The sequence below is a fragment of the Camelina sativa genome, chromosome 4 (genome assembly GCF_030686135.1).
Source record: "Camelina sativa cultivar CO46 ecotype springtype chromosome 4, ASM3068613v1".
NCBI classification, from domain to species: domain Eukaryota; kingdom Viridiplantae; phylum Streptophyta; class Magnoliopsida; order Brassicales; family Brassicaceae; genus Camelina; species Camelina sativa.
In genome coordinates, this window is record NC_141883.1 from 31,653,152 (window position 1) to 31,666,324 (window position 13,173).

The following is a 13,173-nucleotide window of genomic DNA, read 5'->3' on the forward strand; positions in this document are numbered from 1 at the left end:
AAAGAGCAAAAACAAAATCTAACAAAAGGAGACTTTTGATTATATATCCTTACTTCCTTAAAATGTTAAAACACCACAAGTCTGAAACTAAGAACACCGCCATTGAACAAACATAACAACATTTTTAAAAATCTGAGAAAAAGAGGGGAAAAAAACGGAGAAATTAGCTTGAATGGTCTTTTAGTGGTTTCTTGTTCTAACATTTCCAAGCAGAGACAGTAACAAGTTCTTTCCTTTGCCAACACATGACAAGTGACGACTGTCTCTTCTCAACGTGAAACCCTCTAACCGGATTCCTCTGCAGCAAACACTCCGCCTGAGCCTCCGCCGTCTGACTCAAACTCGCCGGAGAAAACCCACATTGCGTAAACAAGCTTCTCCACGGTGGAGATCTTTCAATCCAACGTTGACGTTTCATCAACAGCTTCTCAATCGAAGGTTGCACCCAAAACCTCTCTACACTCGAATCGTCCTGGTTCTGATTAGCATCAAGAGACTCGAGCAGAGAGGTGTGGTACTGAAGCGCATGGATCACAGCGTTTGGAAACGGCGCGTCGTTACGGTCACATCCTCTGTCTGAGCAAACGACGACGTTTGGTGAGATTTGTTTGAGGAAACGGAGGATCAACGGGAGGTAACCGGAGACGACAGAGTTTATCGGGAGATTCACCGCAATTGCTTCTTTCTCCGATGAACGGAGAGAGAGAGGCCAATAAGCCGGGTTTAGGAGAAGCTCTATGCTTAGTAGCTCGATTTCAAACGGAACCTTGACTTCTCCGGCGAAAGTTTTGAGATTTTCCTCTGTGAACCGAAGCTCGAACTCATCGGAGACTGTTGAAGGAGGAGGAGCAAAGACTGTTAATTTAAGAGACGATGCTCTGTTTCTTCTTCTTCCACCACCTCCTCCGGAAGCGAGTTCTTGCATTAGAGACGACCACTGTCCTCCGTAACCAACATCGAAATCGATAATGTGGATCCGATCAAACCCTGAATCGTTGCACGACTCAAGAATCGATTGATTCGCTGTGAAGTTAACGAACTGGAGAAATGGCGACGTTTCGGAGAAGGATCTGTAAGCGGCGATACGAAGAATCAGATTCTCCGGCGTGATTAACGACGACGAGTCGTTGTGGATGAGTGAGAGGAGAGCTTCAGCGATGTGAGAAGCAGCTCTCTGAAACGGAGACTTGTGGTTGTGGTTACTAGTGTTGAGATGGTGATTGAGCCGCGCCAATATCCCTTGCGCGAGAACGGTGTGGTCGCCGTTGTTGTTGTTTCCGTTGGTTCCGATAAGCTCCGCCGCGTTGAACAGCTGCTCGATGATGACTGATTGGTCATCGCCGGCCATTCCCGGAGACGGAACCGGAACCATAGCCACCGCCGCCGAAGAAGAAGAAGGAGACGGGATTTGTTGTTGGTGAAACTGAAACGGGAACTGAAACTGGTGCTGACGACGAACCGGGTCGTGAACCGGATCCGGATCCGAGAAAGGGAAAACGGGTTGATGATGATGAGATCCGGAATTAAACCGTTTCGCCGGCGGAGACAACGGAGGGTTAGAAGAGAACAAACAGTGATTCGTCGTGGGATTGATCAAAGCTTCCGTCGTATTCGTAACCTCTTGAAACGGGAAGCTGCACAGAGGATTGGAATTATCATCAGTGACAGGGCAGGAAGAAGCAGACCCGAAACCAAAACCCGGGTCGAAAACACCGAAAGCAGAACCCGGGTCCATGATAAGTCTCAGGATACTCTGTTCTTGACCAGGAGAAGAAGCAGAGAGAACACCATCAAGATCATCCAAACCCATCTGATGACTACATTTATTATCATCACCGGGGGTAACGGCGGTGGCGGTGACGGTGGTACCACCGCCGTGAGAGGAAGACAGCGTGGTGGTGGTTGACGAATGAGAGGCGAGAGGACTAGGACTCCTTAAAGCGTCGAGGACAGACGTCGGCTCCGGTAGAAAAGAACCGACAACATAACCAAGATCTTCTTCTTGTTTAGCTTCTCTGACTCCGGTTTTGTCTTCTTGATTGTTTAACCAGATTTTATGAGAATCTGGATAAAAAGATGAAGAAGAAGAAGATAAACCAAACACCCCCTCCCCTTGAAACCTTTCAAAGGATAAGGGCATCGCCTCCTCTCAACACACAGTAACCCCAAATTAAAAAAAAAAAACAATCCCAGAAGAAGGAAAAGAAAGAAAAAAAAAGAGAACCCTAGAGAGAAAGAGAGAGAGAGATCTCAGAACAGAAAGACAACAAAAGAAGAGAGAGAGAGATGTTAAATGTACGGAAGAAAGAAACACATGCAAAGCTCAAAACTTGTAATTGGCGCCCCAACTTTTTTTTTTTTTTTTTTCTTTCTCTAAAATCACTTCTTCTTTATTTCTCTCTGATGCTGTAGCTGTTATATGGATGCGTGCAATATATAAAAAGTGGTCTTCATCAATGCTCCCTCTCTTTTTTATTTTATTTTACATTTACAGTCTCTCTCTCTCTAAATCTTTTGGTTCTTGTAACAATGGAATTTTCATTTTTATTTTTATTTTTATTTTGTGTGTGTGTGTTTTTTGGGTTGCTTCTCGTCCTCTATGTGTGGCTTATGTCTGTAGATGTACTTATCTACATATGTACCGTGTTCTTGTGCCATCATTGTCGAGTCCTCTCTTCGCAATACGCAGCGCGTGACACTACTCTCCTTTCTCTCCCCTATTTGCAATTTGTCTTACTCTCTTCAATTTTGGCCGTAATAAAGCTTTCAAAATCCTTGTTTTCTAAAAAGAAATAAAAATTAGAATGTTACTTCTATCAATTGTACGATTATTCTAGGGGTTTATGTACTAGTAGAATGTTTACTAGCTAATTCTAGTAGAATGTATACATTTATCTTTTTCATTGATTTGGTAGAAGATAATACGCTAATAACATAAAAATAGTTGAGATTGTTTATAATTAAATTGATCTTATACGGATTAGTCGAATTTTCAGTAAGTCATCTAATACAAAATATCACATGATTTTTTTTTCCCAACAATTTTTTTTTTTTAATTTTTTTCCAAACATACAAACGAAAAATACGACTTTCGGAAGAAAAAGAAAAAAAAACCCACCCCTCAATTCAAATGTTTTTCCCTTTTTTTAATTACGTACTTTATTTTTCGAATTACTTTTTCCAAGATATAAAAGAAAATAAAATAAAAAAGGAAGAAGTCATTTGATCTGAAACTGAAACAGTGTTTTTTAAAAAAAAATTAAAGAAAATCTTACATATGCCGAGGAAACAGAGCAAAAAGACGAAACTGACGCAGATGGTTCATTACTAAATTATCAATGTAATTCCCAATTGTACCCTTAGTTTCGAGGAAGGGACTACGAAAAGAGATAGGGACGATATCATAATTGTAGGGGAAACAGCAATGGCAGGTGGCTTTGGGGCCTGGTTTTCGAAACTGAATCTGACGGACCGGTGCTCTTTTTTAGAGTCTCCCTCCTCCTCCTCTGTGTTGGCTTTTTGAAGATTTTATTGAAAACATCGAGACAATAGTATATTTCAACGGCTGAGATGTTTTGTTTTGTCTCTCCCTAAAGATCGTCCCATCGCCTCTATATCTAACTTAACTAGCCTTTGAATAGTTGTACTGCTCCAGAGTATACTAAAATTGAACTAGTCTCCATTTAATTTATAATTTACTATTGTATACTAGTATGCATTATTGCATATTAAAAATCTCCATCCTGATATGCATTTTAGCGTACAACTCCATACCATTGTAAATTCACTACTAGTTTACATTTTTCATATATTCCTCAAAAGTTCCATACTAATCTGTTTCATACCACAGTTCAATATTTTGTATACCAATATTACCAAAATATTGTTATACATTGTCCAACCAAAGTATTGATATACATTGTCCAGTTTACGCCATACCCTACAACCATTCATAACCATACCCTACAACCATTCAAAATCCTAGTGTTGGAACTATTTCTCTCCTTTTTTGCTTTTCTCTCTCTTTTAATTAACTACAAAATCTAAGATGGTTGGTGGTGTTATCGATTACTTTAACTCGTGATTAAAAAAAAAACTTAACTCTTTTTATCCTTTTCTTTGCAATGAACTCAATGTTGTTACTCATTAACATGTGTTAGTTAAATAACTAACCTAATTTATTCGAACCTTACTTTTATTCTTTATATATTACGAAAATTAAATTTTAAAATTGCAACCATATGTGAAGCGATTTTTTTTTTGTGCGAAAGCAGTCAAGCATGTTGAAGTGTATCCACTGTTTTGTTTAAAATGTAGTAGTTTTATACTATTTTTATTTAAAATGATTTTTTGATAGTAGTATATTAATTTTGGTCAATGAAAATGACAGTGCTAAGTTTAAAGTTTCCACTCTACTTAATTCGTGTTTAAATAACTAAAATACAATTAAGTATTAAGTAGTTAATCGACTTTTTTTTGTCCATTCTTAATAAACTCTTTACATTAGGTGTACGATATTAAAATACTAGTACTAGTAGTAAACAACTGTGTTGGAAACCAAACTCTATTTTAAAATTACTAATAAAACAGTGTTTTTCTTGCCAACACAAATCAAATTGATCGCACGGTCCCAATATGTTGTTCACAATTTCTAAGAAAATTCGTGGTAATGAAACACCTCGATGACATAACATGGATCACGCTAACATATACTAGTTTATTCCGTATCTAACAAAATAGCATTACCAATAAATCAAGTGGTCATTACATATACATACAAATAAACAAGTGATTAAAAACATGAAGACTATGAAGTGGAGTAAATGAAAATCAAAACAAGGAGATGTGCAGCTGGATTTCCAAGACAAGATTGAAATTCTTGGTTGCTTGTGTATGAATGCAAAGTGGACATGCTTATTATGTTATTATTGTGTATCAGTGTTGTTGCCTTGATGAGTTAACCATAAAATTATGTTTTGAACCAGAAAATATATAATTCAGGTTATTATAAAAAATGCATACTTATATTAATTATTATTTGAGCATTGTCATTATGAGAGACATGGTTTATTTCCCAAGACAAATCACAAACCTCCATGTGAGTTTCCACCACTACTAATTGTAACTCTGTCTTTAAAAACAAAATGTGTATAGAGAGCATTAAATTATTTTCTTCGTGCCTTTTTGTTATTTTTAGAATACAAATTACCAACTTGCTTATTCAATCTTGGAGGTGATGACTAGCTAAAGAAGGGACACCACTAACGTGCCACTTGTGTTCATATTAAATATTTAAATTATAGCAATATCTATTTAAAATTAAAGTTTAACTTCTTATACATTTCTCATACACGCAGGCTTCAGACCTTTAATTAGGAACATTTGCGCAGAATTTACTATTATCGATCACTTAGAAAAATATATAGTATATAGGAAAGGTGTATCGATAATGGGGCTCTTGTTGTAGAAATTATCGTGATGAAATTGTGAAAAACTAAAATAAAGATGAACATGGCATACATAGTTGTATCGATGTTTATGTTTGGATTTATATGATTATGGCAGAAAATACAATAATGCTGCTAAATGGTTATAATATGTGTGGTCTCTTTTTGTTAAGACAACGACCAACACAAGAACAAAAAGATAATCATCGAATTAATACATAATTAAAACTTAACTAGTATTGCTAAAATCTAGGGATAGTTGAATTATAAAACTATACGATGCACAATTACGTACATTCTCTATTAATCATTTGGCAATGATCAAGTGCTCATCCAATTATATATACCTCTCATTTTTTTATGTCCCTTTACATTTCTATTACTAAGTTTTATTTGGTTTTTGGAGTCTTGATAACTCTTTTGTTAGAATTTGGTTAATGGAATAACTCAATTAGGCCTCCAATCGGTAAGACAACGAAATTATGTTTTTCAGGTTCTTTGTTGTCGTACAAATGAGATGAAAGCAAATGCGCAAAACAAAACGATTTCTATCATTTGCGTGATTAGAAGATTGAAAATTTTCAAAAAATAAAATTATTGACTTACCTAATATATTGGGCATGGGCCTTATATATTTAGTCTCACCGAACCTCGTATTCATCGTAAACCTACAATAGGCCCACTTATTAATTAACTTGACCCATTAAAGCTTGGTTATCCTTATTATTCGATTTCGTGTATCGCGTAATTTCGCATCACTTTAACAAACAAAAATCAACATCGGAGCCGTAAGAAAGAAAGAAACAAGGGGGAGAAAACCAAATCTTCCAGATAGACGTGTCCTCCACTAGAAAGGAAAAGAAACTGTACAATGAAATTTAAATAAAATTATATAACATTAACATTGCGTAATATTATTAGAACTAGTCAAAGATAAAAAATTATAGAAATTGAACTAAAAAAAATTCTCATTTGGTTTTATGTTTTTTTTTTTTTTTTTTTTTAATTAATAAAAATATATTTATTTAAGTACAAATAAATAATGGAACGATTTTTGTTTGGAGAACAAGCTAAGTTGACGTGTCTAATTACGAAACACGTCACCCGGCAAGGTGTATATAGAATAAATATACAGGTGTAGTCATTCATCGCACTTAACGTTATCCAATCATAGACGGAAAAATATAGGTTTGCTTTTTTGACTTTGTATCTTCTTCTTCAAGAGTTCAATCCTTATCCGTTCCCTCAAGTTCTATCTCTGTAAGTTTTCTTTTGATATCTATCTCTCTGTTAAGTCTCGTTTCAATTGCTTCAATATTACTTAGTATCCAAAGCTTCCGATAAAAAAAAAGACGCGGCTTTTGGATTTGGGTGCTAGAACAAAATTAGGGTTTTTGTGTCTCTCAATTTCGTTTTATTTTCCTCCGTTTGTATAGATTTTTCCAGAAGCAAAGATGAATAAAGGCAGCAGCTTTAAGCTGGACAACGATTTCGGTTAGTCTTTTTTTTCTTTACTTGATTCGATTTTTGTCATCTTTGCTTTGGTTTCAGTATATAAAATAAGCGTTCATATATGTGTAATATCTGAGATTCTTAGAGATTTTTTTTTTTTTTTTTTGGGGGGGGGGGTACAGAAAAGAGAAAGGCTGAAGCTGGAAGGATCAGGGAGAAGTACCCTGACCGGATTCCGGTTAGTTCTTTGATTTTATTAGATTTTGTTCTGTTCTTGTGGTGATGGATCTGTGTTTGCGTGTGTTTGTTTCAATGTTGGATTGGAAATCATAATCAGCTAAGAATTATTACAGAACATTAGCTAGTTTGTTTGAGAATCCAATACTGTTGAAGTCTTTGTTTTCTTTTTCTTTTTGGTTGTTTTGATCAGTTTTGTTCTGCTCTTGTAAGGTTTTACTTGTGTTTGCGTATGCATATGTGGTGAATACAATTGCACAAACAAGAACATGAATCTTTGTGGTGCTATTCGTAGTTTTGCTTGTATTATTAATGTTCTTTTTCGATTGGAATTCATAATTTGCCAAGAAATTGTTACATAACACAATACTTTTTGTTTTTCCTTTCAAGTTCTGATCACTATTTTTACTGATTGCAGGTGATTGTGGAAAAGGCTGAGAAAAGTGAAGTCCCAAACATAGACAAGAAAAAGTAATGACCTTTGATCTTGTTAACTTGTTATGTTTCAATGTTGAACACTACTTGTATGGAGTTTTGAATTAACTTCTGGATTTTTGATAAATGTAGGTACCTTGTGCCGTCAGACCTAACAGTTGGTCAGTTTGTGTATGTGATTCGGAAGAGAATCAAACTAAGCGCAGAGAAAGCTATCTTCATATTCGTAGACAATGTTCTTCCTCCTACTGGAGAGCTAATGTCAAGCGTCTACGAGGATAAGAAGGACGAAGATGGCTTCCTTTACATCACTTACAGTGGCGAGAACACATTTGGTGCTTCTCCAATCTAATAATCCCTTTACCTGAGAAACGGCCACTTTTTATTTGCTTCCCATCTCTCAATTTCTATGTATAGTTTGCTTCAATCTCTTATCATTCCTCAAACAATTTGTGATTTACCATCTTCTTTTACTTCTTAAAATGTACATATACTAATCTTTAAAATATTCTCTTCTTTGGTATTATCATCTTCCAATTCCTCTTTGTGGCTTCTAAAAAGAGTTCATTAGACTGGTATCATTTGATGATGCTGCATGAATCTTTTCTGGATACCTCTCTAGAATGTATCTACAAGTTGGGATATACTAGACCAAATCAATCCAACCCAAATGTTGGAAAAGTGTAATGATGAGACTTTTTGGATTTTGTTTTTGGGATTATATTGTCCACTTGGATGTGGAAATTAATCGATTGATGCTGATCTTTTAGTTCATATATAAAAATCTAAAGGAATGGGGACTAATGCAATGCAACAATAATGTCTTATCAAACAACGTATAATCTACACCAAAACTGATACATCCCTCCCAGAGAGACACTCTGGCTCAACAAAGTTTGTGGAGCCTTTTACATTCGCAAACAAACAAGAGAAACATCTTGTCTTTTCCCTATTTATGATAGAAAAATATACAATTCCTAAAATTAGTCTAATCAATCTCATGGCCTCAAGTTGCAAAAGCCAACTAGCTGGATAGTTTTGTTTCTTGCTCAAATTTTCTTCAGTCACTCACATGCTTTACTATTTATATCTCTGTACATGTAATAACTTGTTCTATATAAACCATGTTCTCTATCTCTCCTTCCTTCACATTTCATTCCAAAACATTAACTAAAAGTTTCTATGGCTTCTAAGGCTCTTGCAGTTACAGCTCTTCTTCTCACAATTAATCTTCTTTTCTTCACTTTTGTAACCTCCACAAAATGTCCACCAACTACTCCTAAACCCCCTAAGTCTCCAAAGAAGGACCCTGCGGTTAAACCCACTTGTCCTACCGACACACTTAAGCTCGGTGTTTGCGCAGACTTATTGGGTTTAGTTAACGTTCTTGTTGGTTCTCCACCTAAGACTCCTTGTTGTTCACTTCTTCAAGGTCTTGCTAATCTCGAAGCTGCTGTTTGTCTCTGCACCGCTCTTAAAGCCAATGTCTTGGGGATTAATCTCAATGTTCCAATTGATCTAAGCTTGCTTTTGAACTATTGTGGCAAGAAACTTCCTTACGGTTTCCAATGTGATTGAAGATTTGAGATTTAAAAAGATAAAAGCTCTTTGGTTTGCAATGTTTGTTTCTACTGTTATCTATTGTTTTTGTGAGAAATATGCAAATTAATCTCCAACCTTTTGTTTCTCTCATATTGAGTTTGATGTAATCTTTGAGCTTGTTAATGAAACCTTTTAATGTATCTCTTTTATTAATACTAAGTTCTCTTAGATTTTGACTTGAGAGCTCTCGTCCAAAAGTTACGGTCAGTCATGGAGATGAATGACACACGCTCCAGTGCTCTTGCTTCAATCAAAGCCTCTATTTGCTTTAGAAGGTCTCTTCGTGGTCTCCCATTGGTTAATTATTATCCAATCCAGCATAGGCCCATATGACCACATGGACCACATTAGATTGAAAGCGATAGGGTAAAAAGAACCGGTATAATGTACAGTACTTAGAAATTGGATGGTCCGGTATAAAAGTAACGAAGCGTTGCGCTTTTTGTCTGGAACTCTTGTTTTCTCGATGTCTTCGAGAAGTGTATAATACGGTGATCAGACAATGAAATACAGATCACCGCAGACTGAAGAAAAAAGTTCTGAAGCAGTTTCCGTTGGCAGATTTCGCTTATGAGAGATTTATAAGGATTAAGGACACTGATCAATTTATCATCACCGGTTCTTGATCACCATGTATTGTCTACCAATTGATAAGGAACCTCGTCACTAACCTTATTGGGCCGACTTATAAGCAGGCCTAATTACATAGTCAATTGACCCATTTACTATTGTTTGTTATTATTTTTCATCATGAACCTCAGTAATTCGAGATGTTTACAAAATAAGTATTTCTATACTTTATGTTCCCTTCTATTGCACATATTATGACAGTTCATATTTAATATACTGTTTAATTGTTTATTTAAAAACATTGGACCAACAAAATTACACCATCTCAAGAGAATCAGATTTTGGATGGAGAAATTTAGATAGATTTATATGGTTTCATGTTTCCGGGCCGGAGGGGGGAGCCAATTTATATATTTCCTTGCGGAAGTTAAATTTGCGATGATATGGAAATTAAAAAGAAGAAGCTTTTAGATTAAGTGACAGTTATAATTTCCTTTGATTTTTTTTGTAAATGTGGTGATCGATGGTGTAAAAATGAATTTTTGGTATAAAAATAACAATTTTAAAATTAGGCTCTGGGTAAAATAATAAAACATTGTGGTAAATTAAACAACTACAGATGAAATGTAACATAAGAACATTAATTAGCAAGATTTTGATTACAACAACAGAAAAAAAAAAGACACATGCATGCATATATTAATTAATTTATATAAGTTCAAGAAAGAAAAAAGAAACCCAACTTTTGAACATCATAAGCCTTATGAAATTGGATCTGAATCTCCCAAACACTTGTCGATTATATTTATCTTTTTAGTAAGGAGTCACGCCAACGTTAGCCGCAGGAGCATAGAACCCATCTTTCATCACCATGTTATCCTCTCCCTCCTATATATATACACCATGTTTAAGATATGATGATCAAACTCAATTGGAATTATTGTAGATATCTTACACAAACATATAAAAAGATGTAAGGTGTATGTCGACAGATTAGGGTTTACCTGTTGGGGCATGTTGGTTTTCTTCACGGGTTGATTGTCTGGCACGAGCCCGAAGTGTATGTGGGGGAAGTGGGCCCACTGCATTTCACATAAACAACATACGTACAAGACACATATCAACTTGTGTTATAACCCGACAAAAACTCTTTACTCCTAATCTCAGCTATACCTACATATGACTTTATTACCTATATATACAAGCAGATATAGTTATATATACCCATACATTAAACCAAACCCTAGTTTCTACCTGCAATCTAACCAAGTTGTGATGTTAGTTGTATCAATCGTTTAATTTCTATTGTAAAATGAAACAAGAAAAGCCCTAGAAATAGAAGTGTTAATATAGATTGAACTAGATAAACACATTCAAAGGGTTTTGGAGTCTTTTGGTTGATGACATTTATTTCAACCAATATGTAATTTTGGGATGTGGAAGATTAAGGTTCTTACATTCTTGGCAGCAGCACTAAAGGCTTCTCTGTGGCTTATATCAGGATTACCAGCTTTGATGCGTTGGATCTCCTCCCTAAAATAAAGAAGTGACAAGGCATATATAAATGTTGGGGACAATTACGAATTAGAATATACGAATGATTGTAAAAAAATTGAATAAGACTCACTTGATGAATCGGTTATATGCGGATGGGACTCTCTGTCTTTTCTCTGGAGCTGGCAATGGCGAAATTCAACGGCAAAGACAAAGCGAAAAAACAAAAACTCAGACAGAAAGAGACAAACACTCATTAAAACTACTTTCATTGTCTTTTTTTTTCTTCTCTCTCACAAAACAACACTTTTCTCTCTCTAACCCATCATCACTTCATCATGCTTTTTTTTTTTTTGAAAGACAAACCCATCTTCTAACATATTACTTAGATTCTTTCTCTTTAGCTAGATTTCCGGGGGATCCATGAATCTATCTCCCCTTTTCTATTTACCGTCACTTTAATATGTTTATAGACGCTAAAAGCCATCCCGGATGTGTAGACGAAGCAACACATACAAAAGGCCATGGGTCGTCGATGAATATTTTAAATCTACAGAAAAATATCTCTTAGGTGATCTCCTCCTTTGCATAATTCAATGATATTTAGGGTTTGGACAAGATCCGGTGTCGGTTAATAGAAAGGAAAAAAGTTATGCATGTCTAAATGGTGATTCATCATCACAACCAAATTATCAATAATGTTAGCAAAGAAGTTGAAAAAATCCTAAAAAGTGAGAGTAAATAGTATCTTACGGCGGTTAACGGGTGGTGCTTTAGGAATCTCATGTTGTTGATGAAGATCCATGAAAGATGGTATGTCATTCATGTTAGGATGTTGATTCATCATCATCATATTCATGTTAGACGGTGCATCTCTTAGCTCCTCCTACAATAACATATATATATCCTTGAGGCTTTAAGACACATATATACTTCCAATAAGCTAGATGAGATCGACTTCTATAAGACTATGTATTTAAATGTTGTTATGTACCATAATGTTCTGGGAATTGAAGTAAGAGTGAGGACCGAGCTGGAGCTGGAGCTGGTTAGAAGCTGGGAGGAGAAGTCTCATGTTCACAGACAGGAGAGTGGTACAGCAACCACATCGAACAGTGACGGTCTTGAACAAGCTCGTGTAAGGAACACTAACCTATAAACACATACAAGAAACAGAATTAATAAAACCCCTAATTAGATGTAGATGAAGAAGATGAGAAGATGGAGGAGAGAAAATGAAGAGAAACTATCGAAGTGAGGTTAGTATTTACCGCAAGAATGGTGTCGCAAAAGTTGCATTGGACATAGCAGAGATGGTCGGAAGGAGAGAGGTGGTCCGGTGAGAAAACAGCTGAGGAAGGGGAAGACATAGACGACATAGACATCTTTTTTGTTAAGAAGAGGAAAAAATTAGAAGCTGATCTTTTTTTGGGAGTGTTTGGGGATTTGATTGATTGATGGGTATTTGACTGATCAGAGGATTCTTGATAAGGAGAAAATAAAAAACCCCACCATGATCTGATCTTCTTGATTGTTGGGTTGCTGTGTATTATATACCACAAAGGAAGATATATAGAGAGAGAAGAGGTGAAAGGAGAGAGAAGGGAATACGAGATACTAATATATTAGAGGTAATATAAAAATAACCAAGGCTCTAGTTGTAGCCTCTAGGTCGTCTACTAATAATGTTTTTTGTTAAGCTAATTATTCAAATTACTTTAATTATTAGAACTGGGCAATCTTGTGTACATATTATTGTGTATTAAAATTCTATTTACCTATACAATTCTATTAAGAAATTCTCCATTTTCTTGGGATGAATATAGAATTTATTCAGCCCAAAAAAAAAACCTTTTGGACACTATATGCAACTTAAAGTAGGATCTAAAGCTGAAATGAGAATGGAAAAAGTTTGAGACTTTAAAAACAGAGTTTA

At 35.6% G+C, this 13,173-nt stretch overlaps 4 protein-coding genes across 5 annotated transcripts; 2 read left to right on the top strand and 2 right to left on the bottom strand.

The window, feature by feature from the left end:
- Positions 1–19: 19 nt before the first annotated feature.
- Positions 20–2,604, bottom strand: LOC104783067 (scarecrow-like protein 27). The gene has a single exon (XM_010508151.3). The coding sequence runs from the start codon at positions 2,138–2,140 to the stop codon at positions 197–199; it is 1,944 nt and encodes a 647-aa protein (XP_010506453.1). The 5' UTR covers positions 2,141–2,604; the 3' UTR covers positions 20–196.
- A 3,892-nt stretch (positions 2,605–6,496) lies between these two features.
- Positions 6,497–8,097, top strand: LOC104783068 (autophagy-related protein 8e). Of its 2 annotated transcripts, XM_010508152.3 has the most exons (5): positions 6,497–6,707; positions 6,884–6,941; positions 7,082–7,137; positions 7,555–7,607; positions 7,704–8,097. In XM_010508152.3, exons 2-5 carry the CDS (start codon positions 6,902–6,904, stop codon positions 7,921–7,923), a joined length of 369 nt encoding a protein of 122 aa, XP_010506454.1. In that variant the 5' UTR covers positions 6,497–6,707; positions 6,884–6,901; the 3' UTR covers positions 7,924–8,097. The 2 variants fall into 2 exon arrangements, with proteins under 2 accessions (XP_010506454.1, XP_019100634.1); XM_019245089.2 differs by lacking the exon at positions 6,497–6,707 and having other exon boundaries at positions 6,729–6,941.
- Positions 8,098–8,679: 582 nt separating this feature from the next.
- LOC104793474 (14 kDa proline-rich protein DC2.15-like) lies at positions 8,680–9,313 on the top strand. Its single transcript, XM_010519829.3, has one exon. It carries the CDS (start codon positions 8,754–8,756, stop codon positions 9,147–9,149), a length of 396 nt encoding a protein of 131 aa, XP_010518131.2. The 5' UTR covers positions 8,680–8,753; the 3' UTR covers positions 9,150–9,313.
- Positions 9,314–10,328: 1,015 nt separating this feature from the next.
- On the bottom strand, positions 10,329–12,893 carry LOC104783070 (axial regulator YABBY 1). Its single transcript, XM_010508155.3, has 7 exons — positions 12,509–12,893; positions 12,232–12,390; positions 11,991–12,123; positions 11,371–11,419; positions 11,201–11,276; positions 10,748–10,825; positions 10,329–10,631 (listed from the first exon to the last, which is right to left on the bottom strand). Exons 1-7 carry the CDS (start codon positions 12,620–12,622, stop codon positions 10,557–10,559), a joined length of 684 nt encoding a protein of 227 aa, XP_010506457.2. The 5' UTR covers positions 12,623–12,893; the 3' UTR covers positions 10,329–10,556.
- Positions 12,894–13,173: the final 280 nt, after the last annotated feature.

Coding starts and splice junctions, on each gene's coding strand:
- LOC104783067 (XM_010508151.3), bottom strand. CDS start 2,140: ATGCCCTTATCCTTTGAAAGGTTTCAAGGGGAGGGGGTGTTTGGTTTA.
- LOC104783068 (XM_010508152.3), top strand. CDS start 6,902: ATGAATAAAGGCAGCAGCTTTAAGCTGGACAACGATTTCG. Junction 7,138..7,554: donor AGTACCCTGACCGGATTCCG/GTTAGTTCTTTG, acceptor TACTGATTGCAG/GTGATTGTGGAAAAGGCTGA. Junction 7,608..7,703: donor CCAAACATAGACAAGAAAAA/GTAATGACCTTT, acceptor TGATAAATGTAG/GTACCTTGTGCCGTCAGACC.
- LOC104793474 (XM_010519829.3), top strand. CDS start 8,754: ATGGCTTCTAAGGCTCTTGCAGTTACAGCTCTTCTTCTCACAATTAAT.
- LOC104783070 (XM_010508155.3), bottom strand. CDS start 12,622: ATGTCTATGTCGTCTATGTCTTCCCCTTCCTCAGCTGTTTTCTCACCG. Junction 10,826..11,200: donor TTAGTGCTGCTGCCAAGAAT/GTAAGAACCTTA, acceptor TGTGAAATGCAG/TGGGCCCACTTCCCCCACAT. Junction 10,632..10,747: donor AAACCAACATGCCCCAACAG/GTAAACCCTAAT, acceptor GTATATATATAG/GAGGGAGAGGATAACATGGT.